Source organism: Eubalaena glacialis, chromosome 2, assembly GCF_028564815.1.
Source record: "Eubalaena glacialis isolate mEubGla1 chromosome 2, mEubGla1.1.hap2.+ XY, whole genome shotgun sequence".
NCBI lineage: Eukaryota > Metazoa > Chordata > Mammalia > Artiodactyla > Balaenidae > Eubalaena > Eubalaena glacialis.
The window spans coordinates 14,050,860-14,075,951 of record NC_083717.1 but is presented as its reverse complement, the minus strand read 5'-3'; the positions used below and the strand labels follow the sequence as shown (position 1 = coordinate 14,075,951).

General features: G+C 37.5%; 1 protein-coding gene across 10 annotated transcripts in view; it reads left to right on the top strand.

Annotated features, from left to right (window-relative positions):
- Positions 1-20,778, top strand: part of MLLT10 (MLLT10 histone lysine methyltransferase DOT1L cofactor) — a 246,892-nt gene extending 226,114 nt beyond the window's left edge. For 8 of the 10 annotated variants that reach the window (XM_061181604.1, XM_061181607.1, XM_061181603.1 and 5 more), the window contains 9 exons: positions 5,589-5,706; positions 7,058-7,130; positions 10,172-10,326; positions 12,259-12,447; positions 13,065-13,153; positions 13,284-13,645; positions 14,698-14,794; positions 18,449-18,643; positions 20,379-20,778. In XM_061181604.1, coding sequence (XP_061037587.1) covers positions 5,589-5,706; positions 7,058-7,130; positions 10,172-10,326; positions 12,259-12,447; positions 13,065-13,153; positions 13,284-13,645; positions 14,698-14,794; positions 18,449-18,643; positions 20,379-20,423 — 1,323 coding nt within the window. In that variant the 3' untranslated portion in view covers positions 20,424-20,778. Of the gene's footprint in view, positions 1-5,588; positions 5,707-7,057; positions 7,131-10,171; positions 10,327-12,258; positions 12,448-13,064; positions 13,154-13,283; positions 13,646-14,697; positions 14,795-18,448; positions 18,644-19,317; positions 19,445-20,378 lie in introns of all 10 variants that reach the window. The other 2 variants (XR_009699476.1, XM_061181601.1) reach the window with 2 other exon arrangements.
- The last annotated feature ends 4,314 nt before the right edge of the window (positions 20,779-25,092 follow it).

Below are 25,092 nucleotides of genomic sequence, written 5' to 3'. Positions count from 1 at the left end.
CTTAACATAGTAAGTTATTCTAAATTTGCTAAGGGTATTCTTTGACTCAGGTACTAAGCATATTTTGCTTCAACGTGACTTAGATTTACCTCAGTAATTATTCAGTTTATTTTTACTTTACTTGGCTTTGGGTCCATCTTGTAAAATAATTATTACACTTAATGAGACTTTTACTACGGTATTAGAATAGATATAACATCTTGCGTGGAAGTGGTTCCTTCAATTATTAGTCTTAGGGAGGGAAAAAAGAACCTGTCTAAGGTATCATATATTTGGAAGTGAAAGCAGAAGTTTATTAAGGCAATATGAACTTATAATTTCATAAAATATTTTTATCTTGATCTAAAACCTGTTTTTACATTTTGAGTAGATGACTTCATTTCATCAGGACACTATAAAGCCAAGTAACCAGTTTTTTGGCAGTCATATTCTTTTTTTTTTTTTAAACATCTTTATTAGAGTATAATTGCTTTACAGTGGTGTGTTAGTTTCTGCTGTATAACAGAGTGAATCAGCTGTATGCATACATATACCCCTATATCCCCTCCCTCTTGTGTCTCCCTCCCACCCTCCCTACCCCACCCCTCTGGGTGGTCACAAAGCACCGAGCTGATCTCCCTGTGCCATGCAGCTGCTTCCCACTAGCTATCTATTTTTACATTTGGTAGTGTATATATGTCAATGCTACTCTTACTTCATCCCAGCTTACCCTTCCCCCTCCCCGTGTCCTCAAGTCCATTCTCTATGTCTGTGTCTTTATACCTGTCCTGCCCCTAGGTTCATCAGAACCATTTTTTTTTTAGATTCACATAGATGTGTTAGCGGACGGTATTTGTTTTTCTCCTTCTGATCCACTTCACTCTGTATGACAGACTCTAGGTCCATCCACCTCACTACAGATAATTTCATTTCTTTTTATGGCTGAGTAATATTCCACTGCATATATGTGCCACATCTTCTTTATGCATTCATCTGTTGATGGACACTTACATATTCTTTTTTGTTTTAGCTTCTTACTTTGAAATAATTTTTGGGTGTATAGAAAAGTTGCAAAACCAGTACAGAGTTTATGTGTATTGTGGATGCCTTCACTCAGCCTCCCCAGTGTTTAACAACTCATACTCTTTGTAGTGCCAATAGGCCTGAGAACATATTTGCCCACAGTAGACATTCTCTTTCCCAGGGAAGATAGAATTGAAATAAGGTATGTACTTCCTTCCAAACACAATTGCCAGTTTTTTTGTTTTTTTTTTTAATTGAAATCTAGTCGATTTACAATGTTGTGTTAATTTCAGGTATACAGCAAAGTGATTCAGTTATACATACATATATTTCTTTTTTTTTTTTTTCAGATTCTTTTCCCTTATAGTTTATTACAAAATACTGAGTATAGTTCCCTGTGCCATACAGTATGTCTTTGTTGGTTATCTATTTTATATATAGTTGTGTGTATATGTTAATCCCAAACTCCTAAGTTATCCCTCTGCCCCTTCCCCTTTCCTCTTTGGTAACCATAAGCTTGTTTTCCATGTCTGTGGGTATACTTCTGTTTTGTATATAAGTTCATCTGTATCTCTCTCTTTTTTTTTTTTTTTTTTTAATTCCACATGTGAGCTATATGATATGATTTTTTCTTTGGCTTACTTCACTTAGTATGATAATCCCTCCATGTTGCTGCAAATGGCATTATTTCACTCTTTTTTATGGCTTAGTAGTAGTCCATTGTATATATGTACCACATCTCCTTTATCCATTCATCTGTCAATGGATATTTAGGTTGTTTCCATGTCTTGGCTATTGTGAATAGTGCTGCTATGAACATTGCGGTGCATGTATCTTTTCGAATTATGGTTTTCTCTGGATATATGCCCAGGAGTGGGATTGCTGGATCATATGGTAGCTCTGTTTTTAGTTTTTTAAGGATCCTCCATACTGTTCTCCGTAGTGGCTGCACCAATTTACATTCCCACCAGCAGTGTAGGGGAGGGTTCCTTTTTCTCCACACCATCTCCAGCAACAACAACTGCCAGGTTTTTTTGTTTTGTTTTTTTTTAAAGATAGCAGTCACCTTTTCTTTTTAAAATTTATTTATTTATTTATTTATTTATTTTTGGCCGTGATGGGTCTTCGTTTCTGTGCAAGGGCTTTCTCTAGTTGCGGCAAGCGGGGGCCACTCTTCATCGCGGTGCGCGAGCCTCTCACTATCGCGGCCTCTCTTGTTGCGGAGCACAGGCTCCAGATGCGCAGGCTCAGTAGTTGTGGCTCACGGGCCCAGTTGCTCCGCGGCATGTGGGATCTTCCCAGGGCTCGAACCCGTGTCCCCTGCATTGGCAGGCGGATTCTCAACCACTGCACCACCAGGGAAGCCCCCAGCTGCCAGTTTTTATACCAGGTCTTCTGAAGCAGACCTATGGTACATTAGTAATTTGCTTTTAGTGCACTTTAAAAATCCATGTCCAAAGTGTGCTTTGGAGAACTGTGTATATATTGTTTCCTTTATTCCTTGTTCCAGATTCCTTTTATATAAAAGCTTTCAGTGCCCTTTGTGCTTCATAACTAGCTTCTTTAGGTTCTCATGGACTTCCATGAATCTTAGTGCTTTCACTTATTAATAACGAAGGTTTTTGAGTCTACAAAATGCCAGTCATTATGTGTGTACTCTCCTCATAAGTTGTGTGTCTCTTCTCTGCTCTCTCACTTACCCTTCTTTATTGCTACCAAGTTGAAGAATCTTTTCACTAAAATGTTGGGAGTTTCTTGGCCCTAAGGTGCCTACAGAGTTATCAAGAGTTTCCAGCAGTAACCATTGTAAATATCATTTCAGAAGTGTTGGCCAAGCAGTGTCAGACATTTGTGGAATCTTTGGTAGCTCATGTTACCTGCTTAAAATGGTGGTAATGACTTGAATTTTAACGTGGAGTGGTTTAGATGTTTTCATATACCACAAAACCCTACATGGTAAAATTAGTAATTTATTTTCAGTCTCTTGAAAATTTCTTGTTTAGATAAATACAATAATTTTTAAAAGACAAAACTACCAGATAATTTTTAAACATTCAGAAAATTTGGGAAATTTATCATTCAAGATAATGAAGAATGTATTTCTAATTTATTTTATTATTTTATTATTAATTTTACCTTTTCCTGCCATCTTTATAAAATACATCTTTTCTGCTTTGGAATTATGCTAACGATGATTGATTCTATTCCTGTTGATAGTCATTATGGAAATCAGTTATGCTGTGCTGCTTTGCATTTTGATCCGTTAGTGTAGTGGGCGTAGTGTGTGATTTGCAAAGTAAGATGATTTGGAGACTACATCAAGAAATTTGAAGCTAACAAGGATAAATATAAAGCTCTTGACAGAAGGAACCCTTCCTGAAAGAGAATAGGATCTTTGATTCTTGTCAAGAGACTAAGGCAGCTCATAAAACTGATAATTGGAACTAGAAAAGCAGTTCAACTGGTATGATAATAGTTTTGATTCAGCCAGTGGATGAGTGCACAAACACGAGAGTCAAAGGATAGGGTGCAGGTGCAGAGGCCCCTCCTGTCCATGTACTCAGAGCACAGCCCCACCAGCAGTCGGGAATGCACTCATTCTTGCTCGTATTTTTCTCTCTCCTCTCTTGCTGTCAGCTGTTACTTCTTGCTGCCAACAAAATGTCTCAAGATATTACTTTTTCTTCCTCTTTCTAATTAATTTTCCACTTCTAATCTGTTATATGCTTAGTTGATCTTTTTAGAATTGTGTCTAGAGTAAGTAAATTGGCTCTGCAAAGAGCATTTTTAAGTGTGAGGTGCCCAAGATTTTAAACTGGGTTACTGGTAACATCTGATCTTTCTGTGTGTCTCTTTGGATTTTTCTTGTTCTAAGTTATTTTATGAGTATCCAAGATTCCCAAGTAGTTAACTTCTGGAGAGGTTAAAAAAAAAGTCTTCCTATATTTCCATTTTTGACTCATATTTTATGTATTCTCTACATGGTAAGTGTCTAGTGTGATCTTTAGGTTAAAGTGCTGACTTAGCTTTTGCTGAGGGCTAATTGATTGTTAAACAGTACTATGTAATCCAAACTACTGACTTTGTATACATATCTTTAATAAGAGGAAAAATGAAGCCCAGAAATTGACCAGTTGAACTTAGACATTACAGTATGAACTATGAAATACACCCTTTGAAACAATGGAAAGCAAGGACAGGATTCTACATCACGGGGACTGTTGCTGTGAATTGTAAAGTCCAACTTTTATGCTTAGTAAGTTGGCTAGAGGCCGAATATTAATATCAGGGTCTGAGTCTTTCCAGAAACACAGTTTATTCTCTTGTTTATATTTTGCTTGTTGTCATTATTGTGTCGTCTTGGTCTCTTTTGTGCAGTTAAACATGTCAAAATGTCCCACATCTTTTGTTCTGCTGTTATTCAGCTGCTTTATATTAAAAACACCTCAGTTCTTTTAAATTGTTTTCCAGAATTTTGTTTTGCAATAACTACACAATGATCTTGTTTTTATGAAAGGTTAAGTTTGATTTCATTCATGAAAAAGAAAAAGAAATCTACTTTGAAATTCGTGGTTCTGTTAAGTCTGAAAAGTATTTCAGGCTAGTAATAGCCTTCTGTGAGTTAACAGTGTTTTGTGTACAAGAGATTTGCTTCTAAAATGCCACATTTTTAAGGTTATAATATTCTTGGAAAGTGGGAGAAAGTATTCACATCAAAGAAGGCATTTTTATTACTTTGGATTACGCAAGAGTTTGGCCAGCCTCCTTAGCTTCATCTGTTTAAGGGTTCATTTTCGCTTGTTTGGCACAAGTCCCAGGGGAGGCCTTCAGAATTGTGGTTAGCAACATGAATGAATCACAAACTGTGGACCAGCTCTTCAGTTCGTAGAGCTGGCTTACTGCCAAAAAGACAGTGCCTTATATGGGGTCAGGGCAAAGCTGTGATTCGTTGAGCCCTGCATTGTATAGAAAACATACTTGTGATGCCTGTTTGCTTTCTTTTAAAATAAAAACAAAACAAAACAGAAAAAGCAGCAGGCTTCCAAGTCTATCAGAATAGGAAGTAACAAAATAGTGTGCAGGTTTTACTAATGACAGAGTTAAGCAATAGAAATATGGCTCTGTGTAGTTAAAATACTAAAGGTAGAAGTTGGACCTTTTGACCTCCTCAGCCAGCCTGTGAGGTAAGAGATTGAAACATTTGTTAGACATCTGTTGTCTCCCTGCCCTTATTTTGTAAATGGTTTAATAAGATTAAATAACTAGTCATATGTTCACATGGTTACCATGCCACTGGTTTTGGTATCGAATAGGTACTTTGAAATTAAAGCATGAATAGTTAACTTTGTGCCAATTCTTTTTCTTTCTCTCTCTCACTTTTTTTTTTTTTTTAATTTAGAGTTATGTAACTTTTCAGAAACTGGAGTATTGGAATGGTAAAACAAGAATGAAATTTGCTCTTCAGAAAGTCAGAAATTTTTGCTTATAAGGTTGGAGAAAATAGTTGTTACTAGGTCTATTAGGAGGAAAAGTATTAAGATATTTTTAAGTATAATTCATTTGTCTTTGTAATTCTTTTCATTTAGGCAAATACTCTAGCTGGATCTTCTCTTAGTCAGGCATCATCTCATATATATGGCAATAGATTAAATCCAAATTCATCAATGGCAGCTCTTATAGCTCAGTCTGAAAATAATCAAACAGGTAAGATTTCAAGAATTTTTAAACTCTGAAATTCTGTTCCCTTCCCCCAATGTAATTTTTACCCCCTTCAGGTCATTTCATTTGAAAGATCTAAAGGTGTGGTTAATAAGTAAAATCTAAAGGGGGGGAGGATTGTGCCCCTCCCTTTTTAAATCAAAAGAATCACAGTTGGAAGTAAATAGTATGCTGTGCTGCAAAATAGTGATGTGCTTTTTTACTGTCTGAAATGTAAATGTTTAAGCAGAGCCATCAGCAGGCAGGAATGCTAGTGTCTCCTGTGACTTTTGTGATTGATGTGTTCAGTGCTCAGTTCTGTGCAATGAAAGTAGCATAACACTGGGCTTTTCTGTGAATAGCCTCAATCTTTATTTGCATAATTCATGAAATTGCATTACACAAACTTGGTAAAAAAATCCTGTTAGAGAATTTCTACAGTGTTTAGTAATCCTGTGAATTTTTACCAGTTGACATTTTGTAGCATTTGCCTCTTGTACTGTTTTAATGAGCCACTGGATTTGCTTTGTCTCATTCCATCCTTAAGGATTTGTTGACATGTCCAAGTAGTCATGCCTGTTTGGGGGAAGGGAATGGGTTTAGCAGTTCACCAAGAATGGATCAGTCATGTCTTTACCCTTTAAGGGTCAGAGGTTACCTGACTCAGAGTAAGGGGAGGACAACCTTAAAGAGGCCAGATAGGATGATTTTATAAGGAACTAACTGTAGGGGAAATACAAGTTATTTTTCAAGCAGAGATATTCGGTGTTACCTAAGGAATATTCTGAAGAAATTAATTTCTTTTTCCTTTTAAATACAGAATTCTGTGTTCCTACTTGTTATTGCCCATTTGGATATTTAGTGTTGTGTGAAATGATCCATGTAATAGATGCACTTCTAGTTTTGGTGTGTAGCTCTATGTAATACATATGTATTTTATGACATGTCTTGGAATGCAAAGTGTTAAAATATACAAAGCATAAGGATTTGCTGTGATAAGCATACAGATTAGCTGTCCACAGCTGTGATTCATTACTTTAACCGTAGAAATTAAAAGTGGCTGAGGGGAGGGTACTGCAAATGGAAACCACGCTTCTGTGCTGTAAAATTGAAAGGAATGAAAGAACGAACATAATCCATGGCCTTCTCCACCCACAAAAAACGTGTAGGGACAACGCCTTACATGCCACAGTTCAGCAATTCTAAACTAGCAACATACTAGATCTTCTACTTTCATAGTAACTGCAAAGATAGTGGTAAAGGTTTTATGTATGTTTTAGAAAAAATCAGGGCCAGAGCTTAAAACCTGTTATCTAGTGAGAGTCACTTTATCAGCTGTGAAATATTTACACTGCAGATCAAGAACTCGGAGACAATAGCCGCAGCCTTGGTGGCAGAGGAAGCTCACCTAGAGGGAGTCTCTCACCAAGGTAAGCCTTATTTGCACTGCAAAGTATCGGCAAAGGAAACATTTCGCGGTTTGGAAACTTCTTTAACTCATATCAGCAGAGCATACATTTGTGAGGCTATAAAAGCATTCTGTAGATAAGAAGCATGTCTGGACAGTCAAGAAAAATGATTCTAAATTGACTTGAATATTAATTTAAACACATGGTTAGATTTGTAAGCTTTGTAAAAGATATACCTTTTCTTGGATTTCTAATCAATTTCAGCTCTCTTGTATATTTAGCTCCTGGTACTATTAATGTATTAATTTGGGTAATTCTTTTTGGTTATAAAATAGTCTTAAAAGTCTCTTAGGGCTTCCCTGGTGGCGCAGTGCTTAGAATCTGCCTGCCAGTGCAGGGGGGACACGGGTTTGATCCCTGGCCTGGGAAGATCCCACATGCCGCGGAGCAACTGAGCCCGTGAGCCACAACTACTGAAACCCCTGCGCCTAGAGCCCGTGCTCTACAACAAGAGAAGCCACGACAATGAGCAGCCCGTGCACCGCAAAGAAGAGTAGCCCCCGCTCGCCGCAACTAGAGAAAGCCCACACGCAGCAACAAAGACCCAACACAGCCAAAAATAAAAACAAAACAAACAAAAACAAACAAAAAAAGTCTCTTAAAGCTGCGGACTCCAGGCTTTCAACTTTGGGTTCCAGTTTTAGCTCTGTTGTGGGCAATGCACTTAACCCTTTAGTCTCTCATTCCTAATTCAGTAAATGAAGTTCTTGTGGCTCATCTCTAAAATCCCTCTAGTTCTTAAAATTGTCTGAAGCAAAGTATAGCAAATATGTTACATTGTTCTGTGAAATTATCTTAGATATTATATGAAAGAATTCAGGTACCATTTATTAATATATAATATATAAGGTTATTCCTGCTAATAGCACATTAGGCTACCTTTTTATTAACTTTATTCCACTCTCAACTCCTACACCTTTTTCTAGTTTGTTCTCTCTCTGCTCTCTACTTTTGTAAACTGCTGCAAGCAGAGGATTAGATTGGGTGAGAGTGGAGCAGAAGGAGGAAGAAGCCCATTCAAGAATCTTTTTCAACTGTGGACATTTTAAAATTCCATTAAAAATAAAATTTTTTCTGCCATGGCTACCGTGAATATCACTGTTGTTGTGTTGCTAATATATATGGGAATGTCTGTTAAGGAGCATCTTTAACGTTAGAGAGATTAGTCCAATAACCCCTAATTTTGCTGTTTTCTAGTGCTGCATCAGTCGTGCCTTTTTTCTAATCCCTGAGTGAACTAAAGGTAGTATTGTTTTTCCTAATTGAACGCTGCAGAAGATTAAATATTCTTCTTTTGTAACTAGGAGTCTGAAGTACAATTATAACATCATCTGACCAATCTGTAATTTATGCTGTGTTACTTCTGTACTGTTTTATTCTTTTTTTTTCAAAGAAGAAAGTTAATGGATTTTTTTGCTCATATGTTTAGTGGAGGAAGCATCTCTGTGTTCTTTTTTTTTTTTTTAATTAATTTATTTTTGGCTGCGTTGGGTCTTCGTTGCTGCGCGTGGGCTTTCTCTCGTTGTGGTGAGCGGGGGCTACTCTTCTTTGCAGTGCATGGGCTTCTCATTGTGGTGGCTTCTCTTGTTGCGGAGCACGGGCTCTAGGCACGTGGGCTTCAGTAGTTGCAGCGCATGGGCTCAGTTGCTCCGTGGTATGTGGGATCTTCCCGGACCAGGGCTCAAACCCATGTCCCCTGCATTTGGCAGGCGAATTCTTAACCACTGCGCCACCAGAGAAGTCCCTGTGTTCTCCTTTTAAACTTAAAATATCATGCAAGCTACCTAGAAATTATTCAGGATTCCTTACTGCAATTTTGCATTGTGCAGTTCTTCGTGTTTCATTAGCTAAATGGTATTTAACACAAAAAAATGGCACTAAATTACTTTAGCACATATTTCCAACTGTATATTATTCTTTAAAAATCAGCCTGAAATATAATGGCCTAAATTATCCTGGCAATAATATACTATTTGGAAAGGGATGGGCAGCTGTATGTAGCATGTGATGTTTACATGTGGAATAAAAAGCCTCATTTGTTTAACTTCTAATTTAAAGAGATTTTTGTAGAGATGCATATCAGGGATGCGGCAGAGCACTCTCAGGCGGTTGGAAGACCTGAGCTGTAGCCCAGCTCTGTCACTTACTAGCAGCGTGTCTTTGGACAAGTCACTAAAGCCCCATCTTGTTTCCTCAGATAGAAATGGAGCCAGTAAGGCAGGTTTTGACTTCTCACTAGGTTGTTGTGAAGTTAACTAGGTGGAAACACTTCAGAAACTCTAAAGCCCTTTACTAATTTATTATATTTTTATGGAGGCTGGAGACCAGAAATGGCCACATTTACTTACTTAGAACAAAAAGTGGATGAGAGAACATAACATGTTCATCTTAATATAAGTGATACCTGTTTTGGAAGAGGTGATTAAGTTGTTATCATTTGAAGTACAGATCTAAGGCATTTTAGAAAAAATTTGTATAAAGGGCTCAAATAAAAATTGCTTTGGTCTTGATAATGTTCCCTAATTCTGAAAATACTTGAAACTAAGTATTTTTGAATTTATAACAAAATACTCCTTCAAAATTGTTTAAAAATTCTTTTTACTGATATTTGAGATTTTGTGGTTATGAATTAAAATGCTCTCTACTTTATTATAATTGTACAGTGTAAGTCTTTCTAGTCCTGTCTTTCTCCATCTTGTCTTATAAAGTTGCATCAAGTTCTTTTACAGCCTATTTCAGAGATTATTAGTGATGTGTTTATATTTTCTAGTGGTTTTTATTTATCGAGCATGGCCAGCTATTCCCTTGATTTTTACCATTTGGGGAGGAAGGATGGTAATTACTAAATTTTAGGGTAGATTATGGTTTTATCGTTTTAACATAGGCAGCCCGGTGTTAGAAAACTTGTACAGGAGAAGGCTCAGCATAAGGTGAGAAATGTGAATGTGCTTCCTTCAAAGGGTCCTTCTTCTGTTTAACCTGAGGATTAATGTTTCCAACAGGTCCCCTGTAAGTAGCTTACAGATCCGCTATGATCAACCAGGCAACAGCAGTTTGGAAAACCTGCCCCCAGTAGCAGCCAGCATAGAGCAGCTTCTGGAGAGGCAGTGGAGTGAAGGACAGCAGTTTTTATTAGAACAGGGCACTCCTAGTGACAGTAAGTATTCTCTTCTTGTCTTTAGAGAAAGGTCAATAGATGGATGGATGGATGGATGAACAGATAGGTGGATAGATGTTGAAGTCACACTTCATCAAGAATAGCATTGAAATTATGATATGTCTTACATAATATGGTGAGAAAGTGTAATGTAGTGGCTCAATAGAACAAATGCTACAGGTTTACTGCTTGGACTTGAATTTTGTTTTTACCTGTTATTAACAGCGTGATCTTAGGCAAGTTTCTTAATGTCATTGTGCTTTTAGATTTCCATTTGTAGAATGGGAATAATAATGTACCTATATCATAGTATTGTTTTGAGGGTTAAATGACATAGAATATATAAAGAACGTTGCCTGGCTCATAGAATTCACTGGTTTTTGTTACTTTTTATAATTATTAAAATATTGGTACATTGTTTCTCCATTGTACTTTGTTCTAATCAATTTTTAAGATTTACTAAAATATGAGTTATAGCTTCTTTTAGCTTAGTTGTTTGAATCAAAGTTGCTCACCTTTGGAGAATTTATTTTAAAAAATGTGTATAGTCAAGTATGGCCAACTCTCTTGATTTTACAATTTGGGTGAGAAAGAATAATTACTAAATTATATATATAACTTATATATATTATCTATATCATTTACTTGCTAAATTATGTAATACATATTACATATACGTATTTAGTATCTTTACAATTTTAAGTATTAAGGAGAGCCATGGGTGAAAAATGCCAAAAACAAAAACTGTTACTACAGATACTGTTAGCTAGAGAAGTGGCCTAATGTTAAGGATATATATATCTGGGGGAAATAATAGGTGTTTTGTTCTGGTTTGGTTTTTAATCATTTCGGGGGTGGGAGGTATAAGCTTTTGCTGCTTTATTTTTTTAAAACAAAATAAAATATTTTGCTTATTGTTACACAGGTGCCATAAATTGGTATTTTTATGAATGGTGCTCTGACAAAAAATGCTAATTGTGAGGAAATTCATGCCGGGATAATCCTTTGAACATGATAGCTGGAGGACAGGTTTAGCTTAGTCTTACTGCATCTCATTTGGGTATACTAAGGGTTTATTTGTGGGATCCTGAAGAGGAGGGATAAAAGTTAAATCCTTGGGAAATGACCGTATGTGTCTGTACCAGTAGAATTGTGTGTTTTCAAGGCCCTGAGGGCATGTTAAACAAATACAACTTTTTAATACATAGAACTTTTAAAGTGTCCATCACCGCAGCATCACACAGCCCTCTCTCTCTGCTGTGTCGAGAGGTCTGAGAGCTGTGGCAGGAACGGAAACGGTATTTGAGGTGGTGAGGCAGGACAGAAGCTGAGCCTGTGTGCAGATGACGCGCCTTCCCTCGGAGCCGGGAGCGGGGCTGCGGTGCACACACACTGCTCTCTGCTGGGCGAGTGTGGATCCACAGGCCTAGCGGCTGGGCTTCCTAGTCCTGTGTCAGGTGGCTTGCTTAACTCAACCAAGCAGCAAACAAATACTTGTGCTCTTTATTTGTGGCGAAGGATATTGGTGTGATTCTTTGCCCTTTGAAATATGATTTTAATGAAAAATCATGGCGAGCACTTTGAATTTTTAATTAGGTTTTTATTTTGATGAAAATAAAGTGTTCTAATGATTTTTCTTTGAGAATGGAAATTACCTGAACTAGGTGGGGTTTTTTTGGTATGTGGCAACAAAGTTTCCACATGGTATATCTAGGAACAGTATCCCTTTATGCTTACATAGGTACAAATATATTATGGTATATTTATATCTACATATAAATTTAGGAGTAGAACCTAGTCACTTAGAAATGCTTTATAGAATTTCTACTTTTCTATTTTAATTTATTTCTAAAGTTATTGACACTTAAGTCCATAAAATACCTAGTCCTGTGTATGAAATTCTTTATTAAAAACCATTCAAATGTCTGCTAGTTTTAGGAATGCTGAAGTCATTACACCAACTTCAAGTAGAAAATCGAAGATTAGAGGAACAGATTAAAAACTTGACTGCCAAAAAAGAACGCCTTCAATTATTGAATGCACAGCTCTCAGTGCCTTTTCCAACAATAACAACAAATCCCAGCCCATCTCATCAAATGCATGCATTTTCAGCACAGAATGGTAAGTATGAATTTATTGTGGATCTAAGGAAAGTAGGATGGACTTCCATTATCTTTTTCATAATAACTGAATAATAACTAGTCACCAGTTATATGCAGTTGTAGAAAAGGAATGATAAATTATTTTCTAGGAGCATAAAGAATCCTGTTCATGTAGAGAACAAGCGTATGGACACCAAGGGGGGGAAAGTGGTGGGGGGCTGGTGGTGGTGGTAGGATGACTTGGGAGATTGGGATTGACGTATATACACTAATATGTATAAAATAGATAACTAATAAGAAGCTGCTGTATAAAAAAATAAAAAATAAAATTCAAAAATTCAAAAAAAAAAAGAATCCTGTTCAGTGTTCAATTTGAATTTGCTCTAACTTCTTTAGTACAGAATTTAATGGTAAAATTTAAATATGTAATGATCTCTTTATTGATTTAAAGCCATGATATTCAGTAGAGATAAAGATTTTTTTCATTCAAATTGGTCTTAAGAATAACAAGGCTTAATATTTAAGTGTTTTTAATGCGGGCTTCAGGGTAAGCTTTTTTAGACAAGCCTTTAATCTTACACATAATGTAATTTAACAGGTAAATAGGTTTCTTTTTCTTTGTCTTTTTTAATCTAGCTCCTACTACTGATTCCTTGAACAGCAGTAAGAGCCCTCATCTAGGAAACAGCTTTCTACCTGATAATTCTCTTCCTGTATTAAATCAGGTAATTTGGGTGTGGTTAGTTTCATTTGTGTGTTTCACTTGTGAACAGTAGTACATCACATTGAATGGTTTAAACTTATTTCAAACAGTTTTTCTGTGTTGTTTACAACTTAGCTTCTGCTCTTTCTTAGGACTTAACCTCCAGTGGACAGAGCACCAGCAGCTCCTCGGCTCTCTCTACTCCCCCTCCTGCGGGGCAGAGTCCAGCCCAGCAGGGCTCAGGCCTTAGTGGAGTTCAGCAGGTCAATGGTGTGACAGTGGGGGCACTGGCCAGTGGAATGCAGACTGTGACATCCACCATTCCTGCCGTGCCTGGAGTGGGTGGAATAATTGGAGCTTTGCCAGGTAACCAACTGGCAATTAATGGCATTGTAGGAGCTTTAAATGGGGTTATTCAGACCCCTGTCACAATATCTCAGAACCCTACCCCCCTCACCCACACAACTGTACCACCTAATGCAGCACATCCAATGCCAACTACACTGACTAACAGGTAAGAAACTTACTTAAATACCTTTTGGGTTTTTTAGTGCAACATGGTACCAGTGCTGTCCATACTTTAGATTGGGATTTTGAATGTGTTGCTTGTTAGATGTACTCTAAAAAAATTAAAAACCACCAAACTTAATATATTATACCAAGAGCCATTTATTTTTGACACTTAAGTAATTCAGGTTAAAACAAAATTAAGTCACCTTTCGCAACAAAGCATTAGGTTTGTTCTGTACTGAAAATTTCAGTTTTGATCTGTGATGTGTGTTTTAAATGCTAATTTTTCTTATCCCCATGTATATTGCCTTCATGTGTCATAAATCCTGAAGAAAAGTAATATTATAATGAAGATCACATATGAATGTTGGTTTCTTAAATTTCAGCTATGTAATTTTGTTAGCTTTGTAGTCAAAGATTTTGATACAAGATGAAGGTCAAATATTTATCTTGAATTTCCAGGGAGTGAGACTCGCTGTTTCATTGTAGTGGAATTTCATTTGAATGGCAAAGCCATGTTGTTATTGCACATACTTTTGAGGAATAAATCATTTTAAATGGATTGGCAATGGATAGTAGTAAACTATTTCTTCTGGCTCTCTTTTCATTGGTGCTTAATTTTACCGACCATTGGGACTGTAAAAAAAGTTTAGGTCAAATCAATTAGTAGTATGTTTGGATTCTTTCTTTGTTTTAAATATGTGTCACTTAGTGTGGGTTAAATTATCCTTGAATGATTAAAAATAAAGTATTACATGTGCATGTTATAAACACATGTAAATTTTTATTCCATAAAACAACTGAGTGCCTGCTTGGTTTACAATATAAAGGGAAACAAAACATTTACTGACAATGTGAATTCTTGTTTACCTGTTGTATATATGCAGAGAGAGAGAGAAAGAGAGAGAAAAGAAATTTGTACATTGTTTTCAAAAAGTGTTATGGTTAGAAACTTGTTAAGTTATTAAACATCAAATTGAAACAGTTGTTCATTTTACATTAAAAAAAACGTTAAAAGGTGTACAGTAGAAAGTAAGAATTTTCATCGTTTTTCAGTGCCTCAGGACTAGGATTACTTTCTGACCAGCAAAGACAAATATTTCTTCATCAACAGCAATTCCAGCAGTTGTTAAATTCGCAGCAGCTCACACCAGTAAGTTCTTCCTTTTGATAATACTTGATCTTTATGAGGAGCAAGTGATCCAAGCTATAATAACTATTCAGCATAGGTATAGATTGCCCACTTTGTGAAATGACATTGTGGTGTAGTCTGTGATACCTGCAGTGACATTATATTGATTCATCGACAAATACTAGAACGTGGTCTATGCAGCTCTGGTAGACTCTGTATTTTCATGGAGACTTGTATTTTCATGGAGCTTCATTCTGATAGGGGTGATGGATGATAAATATATACACACTTTTTGGTAGTGATGAGTACTGGGAAGGAAAATGAAGCAGGATAAGGGGATAGATAATAGTCGGATGGGAGCCATCTTAGGATGGTCCAGCCTCTGAGTAGGTGACTTTTGAGCACACACCTGAATAAAAGTTGAAGGAGCATGACTTTCTGACATGGGGGGGTGGAAGAGAACATGCACTCAAGGTGGCGGGACCAGGGCCTGTGTGCTGTGTCACTGGGCTGGTGTGGAGGAGAGCAGTCAGACGGGTGGGCGTGGGCTGCAAGGTTGTGGGCTGCCTTGTTTGGCTCTCCATGGCGTGGAATTTAGATTTACCTTAAGTGTGATGGAAAGCCATTGGTGATTTTTTTAAAAAAACCTTACTTTGTGGAAATAAACATTCGAGTGTACCAGAAGTAGAGAGTATGGTATACCGATTGCCTAGCTTTAATAATTATCCCAGTTAAAAAACTCTTTTTTCGTATATCCTCATTTTTCCTTTCAGAATTTTAAAGAATTAATTGTAGGGTTTTTGTTTGTTTGTTTGTTATTTGTTTTGGCCGCATAGCATGGCATGCAGGATCTTAGTTCCCTGACCAGGGATCGAACCCGCGCCCCCCGCAGTGGAAGCTCGAAGTCTTAACCACTGGACTGCCAAGGAAGTCCTGTAATTGTAGGGCTTTGAACACAACAGTGACATGACATACAGTGATGTTTAGATTTACGGGATTCTCTGAAGTCAGTAGGGAATGAAATCTCATGTCTCAGGACTGAGCCCTGGGCACCCTGGAGGAGGAGAGTACTCTAGCCAAGGGTCTAGGGAAAAAGTGGCCAGTGAGTTAGCACAGAGAGTGGTGGCCTAGTTCCATGTGAAGAAACATTTCAAGAAAGGGAGGACTCAGCTGCGTAGAATGCTTCTGGTGAGACAGGTAAGAACTGCCCGTTGGATTTGGGTGTCTAGAGCTTTCTGAGAACGTGGTTTTGGTGAGAAGTGAAAAGCTTCATTGAGTGGTTGGAAAGAAAATAGGAGAGGAAGCGAAGATGGGGTGCAGGCAACTCAAGATGTTTTACTGTAAAGAGCAGAGAAATGAATCGGCAGCTAGCATTAGAAGGACGTGGTCTAAGGGGGTAGTTTCTAATCATTTTGAAAATGACAGCATATGTGTATGTTGATGGGGAATTTTCTGGTGCAGAGAGAGGAAGGATAATGCCAGGGCAGCAGAGCTCTTCAGGAGGGAGCAGCTTCCCCTGTGATAAGAGGGAGGCAGAGAGGCTGTTGGTGGGTTTTATGACAGGAGGTTGAGGAAACCCACTTCTAATGTTTTTAGTTTTTAAATGGGAGTTATAAGTAAAGTCATCAGCTGAGGGAGATAGGGATATTGTGGTTAGAGGAGAGAAAGAAGGTGTGGAACAGATATCTTGGAGGAGGGGAGAGAGCTAAGGCAGATGTGGGAGGGTGTGTCTAGCACACCTCACTGCTAGGAGAACACCCATTTAATTAACTTTGGGGTTTCAGCCTTTGTTTGTAACTTCTTTCTAAAATACATCTACCTACTTTCTTGCTTTCATCAAAAATGTATTGAAAATGTCTGTTTTACAATTCTGGATCATTGTCACTGTCACTGTTCTTACAGTGGTATGAGGACAGAGTCTACATAAATTCTTACACTAAAATGTAATCTTGTTTTCTTATCTCTTGCCTCATCTTAATGTGAAGTTCTGGAATTCAATTTATTTGGGGTTCTTCCTGTTAATCAAGATTTTACTCTAATAACAGCACATATAGGTGTCTCATTTCTGGAACGTGGTTGATCAAGGAATTTTTAGCACAAATTATTACCCGGAGACCGTGAAGACTGAGTGGATTAGACTTGACGTTTCCTTTGCAGCCAAGGTTGTGGCGTGAGGTTTGTTTATTTACAAGCATCAAACTTCACGTAGTCAGGAATGGTACTGTGAGGCACCTCCCTCCTCCCACCTTAAGAAAAACTTGCTCGACCCTCCTCCTGACCCTCCTCCCGACCAGCTGCTGCCCCATGCGCAGCCCTGTCCATTTCTGCCTGGCATCTTCCCTGACCTGGTAACGGTTTCTGCCCACTGGAAACACTTTCTTCCCTTAGCTCCCAGGATACCACATTATCTTGGTTTTCTTCCTACCTAACTGGTTCTTCCTTTTTAGCTTCCTTTTCTGGGTCCTCTTCTTCTCCTCAGCCCCACTCATTTCAGAGCATCCTAGAATTCAGGATCTCCTCCAGCCGCAAAGCTTTAAATACTGTCTGTGCTGATACCGACGTCTCCAGCCCGGGCCTCTCTCTGGAATTTCAAACTCCCATATCCACTGCTTACTTAGTTGCCACCACTTGGCTTTCTTTATAGATGGTGCAGGCATAATGTGTCCAAACTGAACTGCTGACCCTCCACATGGCTGCCCCACCTCAGCTGATGCACCTCCATCCTTCCAGCTGCTCAAGCAGTTATTCCTTCACCCCTCTCTTTTTCTGACACCTCACATTGAATCCATCAAGAATCCTAGGTCAGGTTGTGTCACTCCTCTGTTCAAAACCTTGCTTTGCCTTCCTGCATTACTTTGAGAAAAACCAGAGCTCTCGGCCGACACTACAGGCCCTCATCCTTCTCTGGCCTCCTTCCTGCTCACTGCACTCCGGCCCCAGTCTCCTTGCTCGTCCTGGGTCATGCTGGGTGTGCCACGGGGCCCCTCAGCACTGGCTAGCATTCTCTCTGCCTGGAACCCCCCCTCCGCCCCCCCATATCCACATAGAGAATTCCCTCGTCTCCTCGTGTCTGTGTCCAAGTGAGAACCGCCCTGACCCCCACCCCGCCCCTGCTGTCCTCTCTCTCACATTCCTGTTCCCCCCGACCCTGGACAGTAATCATTTCCTAACATTTCTTCACCCCAGAACAGTGCCTGGCACATCATAGTAAGTGCTCAGGAGTGCTCGCTGGAAGGCATGGTCTCATAACCGCATCAAGAAAGCACTCTTTCTGTTGGCATGAATGAGAACTTTAAAAGTTATTTTAAGTTCCCAGAATTATGGGAGGGATTTCACCATGCAGTGCATTCTAAAGCCAAACGCAGGTCACGTGGCTGCTCTAAGTTGCCGTTCTCCTTGCTTATCATGGGCAACCTCATATGAATAGGGGTCTCCTACGTTTGTTTGCCCATTTTGAAAATAAAGCCATTCCCTGATGATATTGACATTTTACAGTAGATGGTTATTATCTCGTGCAGTGTGTTCTTCCAGATGAGACTCTTGTTGTCTTTCTTAGTAGTATGACTTTGCTGTCACTTAAATACCTAATATCAGAGCAAAGAAGAGAGAAAGCAGGCTGTCCTGACTGCCGGGTCTGCACTGGGACTCACCCTCTCCTGCATGTTCTTACCTAAGGAGCAGCACCAGGCCCTTCTGTATCAGCTGGTGCAGCAGCACCACCAGCCTGATCTCCAGCAGCTGCAGATCCCGGCACCCACGCAGATGCCCATCAACAACCTGCTCGCAGGCACGCAGGCGCCTCCGCTTCATCCAGCCACCACCAACCCGTTCCTCACCATCCATGGCGATAATGCAAGTCAAAAGGTAACAGTAAGTGTCTGTGCTTTGTTACAGCTAGTGAAATACCAAAACGAATTTTATTGATTAATCAGAGATGACTGTCCAGCCCCTCTCTTCCTCCCCACCCCCCTTAAAATATATTATCCCCCTGATAATTTCTTCTTAAAACCAGTTGTTTCAGCACCTGGATATTGTAAACACAAAGGACCTAAGCCAATTTATATATCCTCTAAGTATATCAGTTTGAATTTGCACGTAAGGTTGGAAGACTGTTTTATAATACAGCAATTTTTCAAAATGAAAATGTGTTTTAGTATGGTAAGTGGTATTGGACAGTCCAATCAGAATATAGTAGTTGGTGTTTTGAGAATCTTTGTTTAACTAATTTGTTTAATTATAGAAATAGTCTAGATAATTTAAGAATATTTTTATTATTTTGCTCAGACATGCTAAAATTGAATTATATTTATAATAAAATTAATACATAAACTTTAGGGCAATCCAGTTATTCTACCTGATAGAAAGTAAATCATAATCACATTTGTAATGAAATTTAAATTATTACTCTCATGTAAGTGATAGCATCTTACCCTTTCAATGTACAAGTTAAGATAAATAAAAATGGGTGCAGGAACAGTATACTATACATATAGTAGCACACATTTTAAGGCTGTTTCTTTCTATTAATTCTCCCCTTCAATCAGGTCTACTTTACTGGAGTATAAATGTTTCCCCTAAATTCCAGTTCAGGGCAGAACCCTGTTAGAGGAAGGATATTGGGATATAGAATGGAGACTGGACATCAGGAAAAGGAAGAAGGGAAAGAATGAGGTGGGAGACTTGGCAAAAAATGGTGTTAAAAGTCACAATGTTTGCTCTTTCCCATTACTTTGAAAGTTTGCTCTTTACTGTGCTTTTAGTTTTCAGAAACTTTAGTTTGTATTTAGTAACAAGAATTGGTTCAAAATATAGAATTATTGGTTTTCATTAACTCTTCAATGCTTTTTGTTTGCCCCACTGTTCCTCTGACTTCCTGACTGTGAATACTGTCATTATCACAAACCTAGTTTTGCAGACGTGGAAAATTTCATTGATTCTGTGTTAATTTAGAATTTTTTTGACCGTTTTTTCCTAAGTTTTTTCTTGTGTTAAAAAAAGTTATACAGTATGAAATGTATTTTTAATGGAAAATCACAATAGTAAACACTGTAAAATAAACAATATTATCTAATGTAGAAAAGCAAGGCTGGGAAATAATATTTATGAGTATCCTGCTATGTGGCAGGCATCTTTGTTAGCTACAATAGTATACGTGGTTCCAATCTTAAAAATATTAATAGGCTGTAACCCCATTTTTTAAATAGGGAGATTCAAAGAGGTTAAAGCTCAAAGGACACATAGCACATGTGGGATCAGAACCCATGACTTTCTTAGTTCATTTTCCACACTACTGTGTTACTACTTCTGTGGAAAAGTCAATCTGAGGGGATGGTTTCTACATTCATTCCTTATGAATCCTCCCTCAGAGGGGCACTTCTGTCTTTGTATACTGCTGAATTTAATATAAAGCAACTGAATGTTTACCAGTAAATTCATGTCTTTATATTATGCTGAAAAGTAGCCATGCTGACTTGTTGAAAAAAAGGAATAACCGTATACATGACCTTTTATCTCAGTTATAATTTCAAGTAAGAGGATATTATCTCAAGTGGGGGCCAAAAATTCATTTAGCTAATGCATCTTATTTTGTTTGTTGTAACTGCAGAGACTTAGTGATAAAACTGGGCCTGTTGCTCAAGAAAAAAGTTGACACTTGAGAAACATCTAGAAATGGACTATCCTGCTGCTCTAGCACTTCATCTGGCTGCTGTTGCAGTCCCCTTACTACACCTATGAAGAAATGCAACAAGAAACCAGCTGCACGACAAAGGATTAATTGCCCCAAGAGCATTCTTGTAAGGCTTTGATTGATTTTCTTGTTGCTTTGTTGCACTGAAATGGAATTCCCATATCCCCCACCCCTCACCCACATTTTTTGAATTTTGAAAGAAAATTTAATAGCTAACTTTTGTCATTGAAATAATTTACATGCAATGAGTTTATCAGCCTAAGGGAAATTTAATATAGTTGGTATACAACTAATTTTGTTATAAATTGGAGAGATGAATAGCAAAACTAAAGACTTGTTCCATTTTTAAACCATTTGATTTTAATGTAAAAGTTGGAACATGAAATATGATCTTTTGTTTGAGTTACAGTATGCTTGCTCTGTGAGTCAAAACAAATTTCAAGGAACTGTCTAATTTCTTCTACTGGAGTTTTATTGGTTAAATATTACAAATAAATAGGTCATCCACTTGGACTTGGCAATCTTTATTATAAAAATTTCCTTTCTAATGGGATTTGGCCAATTTTGGTAATCAAGTTAGGATGGTAAATGTCTGCTTCTGCTAAAGGTAATTTTCTTTTGCTAAATGCTTTTTCTTTAGTGTTAAGACCTACTCATATTTTAAAGAAAGCTTGAGTTCAGTGATTTCTAAGGCTGCTGAGGGAACCAGCTCAATTCAAAGTGAAAGAGGGGCCACTCTGAAACTGCTGGTAGGGTTTGGCCTGAATCAAGTGCCTGTTAGTACCTGCCTTGTGCTGAAGTGGCTCTGGACAGCTGAGCCTGCGCTCTCAGTCCTTGGGAGTAGTAGGGACAGTCGGCGTTGCACCAGCAGCCTTCCCCATGGTTCTGCCTTTATTAAGAACTTTCTATGCCACTGTAGCTAGCTCAGGCAAAACTATTACCTGGGTATTTATCCACTAATGAGACACAAGAAAAGTGAGTGGATTTGGTAAGAATTTTCTTTTTTTCTTAAGTTAGACAACTTCCCATTATTGACAATGATTTGAAACAAACAAAACAAGACAAAAAACCTACCACTGCAGTTCCTGAAACAGGTGAAATCTGTATTACAGCCCTTCCACGTTGGGTAGCCCCACTCCTGGTGTGACAGTATAGCAGAGTATAAATTAAACAATTGGGGATGTAACCATTGAACTATTCTTAAATGTGTGAATTATTAGTGGAAAAGACCCAGCTGTAATTAGACCTCCACTGTGTACTTAGCTGGAAGAACATGTTAATTCTGCAATATGTCTCTTGGTTAAACATTGCACAGTTCTTACCTCATTTCTGTAAATAAGGTTTTGTGAATCTGTTTTGTATTGTGAAAGATTCATAAGATAACATTGATATTTTGATTTGTAATATTTCTAATTGGTAGATTTAATTGAAAAGTAAAATTAATTTATTTTTATATGTTCAGGGGAATTTTAAAGAAAGTCAAATCTTTTGTAGATAATTAAAAAAAATCGGTGTGGTTTATTTTACTTATTTAACCCACTGGTTGTTATTCTGTAACAATTTGTATAAATGGTAAATTTTGAATGTGTTGTTATTTTACTTAGATGTAAAATTCTACATGTATTAAAATGTACAAAGTTTTTGTTAATAAAATTTAATAATTTTATAACTCTGCCTTTTTTTCCAGTTTTATTAAGATATACTTGACATACAGCACAGTAGAAGTTTAAGGTGGACAGCATAATAATTTGACTTACATATAGTGTGAAATGATGACCACAGTAAGTGTAGTTAACATCCATCATCTCATACAGATACTAAAAAAAGAGAATGACAAAAAGAGTGTTTTCCTTGTGATGAGAACTCTTAGAATTTACTCTCTTTAACCACTTTCCTGTATATCATGTACAGCAGACTTAACGACAGTCATCATGTTGTACTTTTACAGTCCTAGTACTTATTTATCTTATAACTGGAAATCTGAACTGTTTGACCACCTTTGTCCAGTTCCCTCTCCCTCAACCCCCACCTCTTTTCTATGAGTTAAATTTTGTTCTTTTAATAAGATTCCACATATGAGATCATACAGTATTTGTCTTTCTCTGTTTGACTTAATTCCCTTAGCACAGTGCCTTCAAGGTCATCCATGTTGTCACAATAGCAGGGTTTCCTTCCTTTTTTATGGCTGAATAATATTCCATCATACATCGTATGTATGTATATGTGTGTGTATAGACACATACATATATAAACACACACAAATACATACAGACTCATATACCACAACTTCATCCATCAGTGGACATTTAGGTTATTTCCATATCTTGGCTATTGTGAGTAATGCTGCTATGAACATATAGGGGTATAGATATCTCTTCAACATAAGTGGTTTTGTTTCCTTTGGGTATGTTCCCAGAAGTGAGGTTGCTGGATCAGATGGTAGTTTGATAATAGCCATTCTAACAGGCATGAGGTGATATCTCATTGTGGTTTTGATATGCATTTCCCTGATGATTAGTGATGTTGAGGAACTTTTCAAGTGACTTTTCATGTATCTGTTGGCCATCTGTATGTCTTCTTTGGAAAATGTCTGTTGAGGTCCTTTGCCCATTTTAAGATTGGATTATTTGGTTTATTTTTGTTTTTTTCTGTTGAGTTGTCTGAGTTCTTTATGTATTTTGGATATTAATCCCTTATCAGATACATGATTTGCAAATATTTTTTCCCATTCTATAGGTTGTCTTTTTCAGTTTGTTGTTATATCTTCTTGATGGATTGACCCCTTTATCATTATATAATGACCTTCTTTGTCTCTTTTTATCATTTTTAGTTTAAAATCTATTTTTGTCTGATATATGTAAGTACAGCTACCTCTCCCTGCTTCTTTTTGGTTAGTTTTGCTTGAGATGTCTTTTTCCATCACTTCACTCTCAGTTAATTGTCTTAAAGGGTAAAGCAAGTCTCTTGTAGGCAGCAGCATGTTGTTGGATCTTGTGTTTTTATCCATTCAGCCATTCTTTTTATTTTTATTGGAGAATTTAATCTGTTTTTGTTTAAAGTAATTATTGACAGGTATGGACTTGCTGTTGCCATTTTGTTCATTGTTTTCTGGCTGTTTTGTAGACCCATTGTTCCTTGTTCCTTATCCTGCTGTCTTTCTGTGTTTTGATGTCTTTGGGTATCAGTATGCTTTGACTTCTCTATCATGTTCTTTTTGTGTAATTACTACAGATTTTTCCCATGTGGTTTCATGAGTCTTACATAAAATATCTTAAAATTATAATACACCCTATTTTAAAATGACAACAACTTAGATAGCTGTCCTAAGCTTCACACTTTTACTTCTCCTCCCCTCACATTTTGTTACTGATATTACAGTTTACATATTTTTTATATTGTGTATCCAATAACAGATTTTTATAGTTATGATTCTTTTTACTGTTTGTTTTTTAACTTTTAGAGTTGTAAGTGAATTATGCACCACCATTACCATATTACAGAATCTAATTTTGAATGTATATTTACCATGATCATTGAATTTTATGGTACCTTCTTATATTTTATAATGTTAATCAGCATCCTTTTACTTCCACTCAACTCCCTTTAGGATTTCTTATAAAGCAGGTCTCCTGGTGATGAGCTCCCTCAGCTTCTGCTTGTTCAGGAAAATCTTTACCCCTTCTTCATTTCTGAAGGGCAGTTTTGCCTGATACAGGCTTCTTGGTTGACAGTTTTTTACTTTCAGTATTTCGAATGTATCATCCCATCTCTCCTGGCCTGAAGTTTCTTTTGAGAAATCTGCTGATAGTCTTATGGGGTTTCCCTTGTATGTAACTTCTCTCTTGTCTCTTGTTGCTTTCAAAATTATTTGTCTTTGACTTTTGATATTTTTAATGTGTTTCAGTGTAGCCCTGTTTAGGCTCAACCTGTTTGGGGTCTATTGGGCCTCATGGATCTGTTAATTTCTCTCCCCAGGTTTGGGAAGCTTTTTCACATTATTGCTTTGAACATACTTTCTGTCCCTTTCGCTTTCTCTTCTCCTGAAATTCCCATAATGCAGATATTGGTTCTTTTGATTGTGCCCCATAAGGCTTTCTTCACTCTTTTTCTTTTTTTTTCCTTTTGCTCCTCTGACTGGGTGATTTCAAATGTCCTGTCTTCTAGGTCATTGATTGTTTCTCCTGCATGGTCGTCTGATTTTGAAGCTCTCTGTTGAATGCTTCAGTTCAGTCATTGTATTTTTCAGCTCTAGGATTTTTGTTTGCTTTTAATGGTTTCTATTTCTTTGTTGAACTTCTCATTTTGTTCACATATTGTTTTCCTAATTTCGTTTAGCTGTGTGTCCTTGTAGTTCACTAAAGTTCAAGAGGATTATTCTGAATTCTTTGTCTGATAGTTCATAGATCTCCATTTCTTTAGCATCAGTTACTAGAGTCTACTTTGGTGGTGTCATGCTTACATGGATTTTTGTGATCCTTGATTCCTTATGTTGGTATCTGAGCATTTGAGTAAGTGGGCTCCTCTTCCAGATTTTACAGGTTCATTTTGGCAGAGACAGTTTTTCACCAGTCAGCCCTGTTGGGGTTTCTGGATGTGTCTGCTGGTAATGTTTGTGGGCAGCGGGGGGGCC